Source organism: Triticum dicoccoides, chromosome 7B, assembly GCF_002162155.2.
Source record: "Triticum dicoccoides isolate Atlit2015 ecotype Zavitan chromosome 7B, WEW_v2.0, whole genome shotgun sequence".
Classification (NCBI taxonomy): domain Eukaryota; kingdom Viridiplantae; phylum Streptophyta; class Magnoliopsida; order Poales; family Poaceae; genus Triticum; species Triticum dicoccoides.
The window spans coordinates 441,335,581-441,338,479 of NC_041393.1; the positions used below are offsets into that span (position 1 = coordinate 441,335,581).

The 2,899-nt window shown below is 48.4% G+C and overlaps 1 protein-coding gene across 1 annotated transcript; it reads right to left on the reverse strand.

Moving 5' to 3' along the window:
- Positions 1 to 207: 207 nt before the first annotated feature.
- LOC119339939 (vesicle-associated membrane protein 714-like) lies at positions 208 to 2,634 on the reverse strand. The gene is made up of 4 exons (XM_037611844.1): positions 2,236 to 2,634; positions 1,717 to 1,907; positions 1,454 to 1,617; positions 208 to 628 (listed from the first exon to the last, which is right to left on the reverse strand). The coding sequence occupies exons 1-4, from the start codon at positions 2,456 to 2,458 to the stop codon at positions 538 to 540; spliced, it is 669 nt and encodes a 222-aa protein (XP_037467741.1). The 5' UTR covers positions 2,459 to 2,634; the 3' UTR covers positions 208 to 537.
- Positions 2,635 to 2,899: the final 265 nt, after the last annotated feature.

Here is a 2,899-nt window from a genome sequence, read left to right on the forward strand (position 1 = left end):
TGACCGGGCGGACCGCCCGGGTGTTTGAGGCCGGTTTGGGGCGACCGGCTGTAAATCTAATCCTGGCGAGCAGGGAAGGCCTGGCATGCTCTAACGTACGCTCGTTGCGGCTGCTTCCACAACACCCAGGATGTAAGCAGAGCACAAAAGATTCAGATCCACAGACGTTACTGCTTCCAAAACATCCATCCATAGCTGACAATTGGCTCAAGAGCAAAAGAAGATAAAAGAAAGCATACTCTGTTCAGTGTTCACATCTTTTCCAGAAAGGGAGGTACTATACATCAGTAATAATTTCGATTAACCAGTGCACCGAGCAACTCTTAACTAGTGCCACAACATACCCAAAGAAGCACAAACGACATTTCATACTGTACACACAGACCCGGTTTTTGTACAAACATTTCATATCGACTTGTATAAGCAAAAACAATCTACCCGAGAACTCAACTTTGAATCTGTTGACCAAAACATAAGGCTTTCGCTCTGGAAGCTGAGCCGAACTTGGAACATCATGTATGGTGTCGAGCTACTGTTTTATGATCTGCACGATGGAAGGGATAGGCCTCCGCAGAAAGCCGCAATGATCAGGTAAAGTAGCAGCACAATGACCGCTGTCAACACCGCTCTGCAACAAACACAAAACAAGAAACATCTCAGAAGCTGCCAAACAGGTTTAACTGACATATACTCCCTCATTTCTAAATATAAGACCTTTTAGAGATTTCAATACGGGCTACATACGTATGTATATAGACGTATTTTAGAGCGTAGATTCACTCATTTTGCTCTGTATGTAGTTCGCATTGGAATGTCTAAAAAGCCTTATATTTAGGAACGGAGGGAGTACAAGTCAACAGAAATAAAACTCTGGTGGTGTTATAGAGAGCCATTGGTTGGCTACTTGGCTGCACTTGCCAATAGTATCCACTAATCACAAGATTTCCTAGTCAGAACAGGGGTTTCTGCGATTTCAGTCATGACACACCACACTAACTTAAGCCATTAAACTAGAGAGTTAGAGGATGTTTGGATGAGGGGTATTTTTTTTTTACAGAGCTGTAGAATTTACTTCAAATTACAAAAGCTCCTCTAAAGTTACCCCTTACCCGAACAGTGTAATTTACTCTATCTGTATAATTTAGCCATATTTTCTGTAAGCAAAGCACATATCTTGCATTTCTCATAAAACTTGCTTATGTTCAGAAATGACAGTTTCCAGCAAGACTGAATCCGGGGACATGGAAAACTACAACTGGCTGGAATCTGGTTATGCAGATAACAGATCTGGAGGTGCTTTGTGGTATCAATAGGGACTTGCACACTGTAAAAATACTTTTTAGAAAAACTTTCAATGGCCATGCTACTGATCCATAATTGGCAGCTAGTGTACTCGAAAGTTAACAAGAAGAAAACGAAAAAATTACTGAAGATGGAGATGTGTAGCACTTACAGAAGCTTGACATTCTTCATCCAGAGAGCTCTCCGAAGCCTCTTGGATTGCTTGCGGAAGTGAAAGCCACTATCCTGCATTGTGGAGGTCTTGTCTACAAGAAGCGAGATGCGGTCGCCTCTGTCAAGAATCTTCTCTATGTTGTCAACCATGACGGTGTGTATCTGCAGGTTTTTTGCAAGCATAAGCACTGTAAGCCCAGCACTGCTAACTAAGAAGATACGACAGAAATGTCCCAAATGCAAGCATCTCATGGTACTCGCCTCGCTGACTTCGCCCCGGAGGCGGTTGAGCGTGTCGGCGCTGGGGTTACTGGAGAAGAACTCCATTTGCTGGTGGAGCACCCTGGCAAACTCGTCGTTCATGGCATAGGCCAGCGCGGAATGGGCGACCCTGCCATAGTTCTTCATGAACCTCATCTGGATGTCCTCGAGATAAATGAAGGGAACTCTCCCTGCATCATGAACGAATGGCATGGTAAAGTGTTAACAACGAGCAGGATAGTTACACATAAACTACTAGATGCTGGCAAGGCATGATGATGATCTATAATTGGTTTGCTTCAGTACACAAAACTGAAAGAACTGTCCATGATGAACCGAGCATGCAATTCTATCCCAACATCTCAGATCACGTCATGTTTGCGGCACATCCCGCTGAGAGGAGAAGCCGAATCTAACAAGAGCTTCCTCAATTCAGCAAAACTGACTAACTAGAGGCCGAAGTGAAGGGGGTTTTTTGAACGAAGTGAAGGGGGTGAGAAGGGGGTTAGCAGTACTGACGTCCGAAGGTGTCGTTGGCCATGCAGAGGAAGGTGAGGCCGTCGGCGGGGGAGCGGAGGACGTGGAAGATGTAGCGGTCCTGCGCGAAGCAGAGGCGCGCCTCGGCCTCGGAGGGGAGCTTCTCGAGGATGCGACGGGCGACGGCGCCGGCGTTGCCCGAGACGGCGGCGAACTCGGCCAGCACGACCGTGCCCCGCGCCACGAGCGCGTACACGATCGCCATCCTCCTCCTCCTCCTCGGTCCCGAGGGGCGGGCGTGGTGGGAATCGAAATTGGAACTGGAGTCGGGAAGCGGAGGCGGCCTGAGCTGATCTGATCTGACCTGACCTTGGGTCCAGGAAGACGGAGGGAGGGAGGCGATGGATGTGGGGGTTTCGAGCGGCGCCGTGCCGTACTGCCGTCGACTACCGTTTTCTATTCTACAATTCACGGTTTTCTCCGCCCCATTTTCTTTCTTTTTCCTTCCTTGCTCTCACCCCAACTCCCACCGCGCGACCCATCTTGTCCGGGTGCGTCCATTTAAGATAAAATGGACGAATAGTGCGGCCCAACGCGCGGCCTCAAACGGACAAAATGTTCGAAATCCGTCCGTTTTCGACCCATCTTCAGCCCAAAGTTGCGCTCGGTTTGAGGTGAAACAGACGCGCGCGGACGGCCGCGACGC

Coding starts and splice junctions, on each gene's coding strand:
- LOC119339939 (XM_037611844.1), bottom strand. CDS start 2,458: ATGGCGATCGTGTACGCGCTCGTGGCGCGGGGCACGGTCGTGCTGGCC. Junction 1,908..2,235: donor GGCCAACGACACCTTCGGAC/GTCAGTACTGCT, acceptor TTCATGATGCAG/GGAGAGTTCCCTTCATTTAT. Junction 629..1,453: donor ATGAAGAATGTCAAGCTTCT/GTAAGTGCTACA, acceptor TGTTTGTTGCAG/AGCGGTGTTGACAGCGGTCA.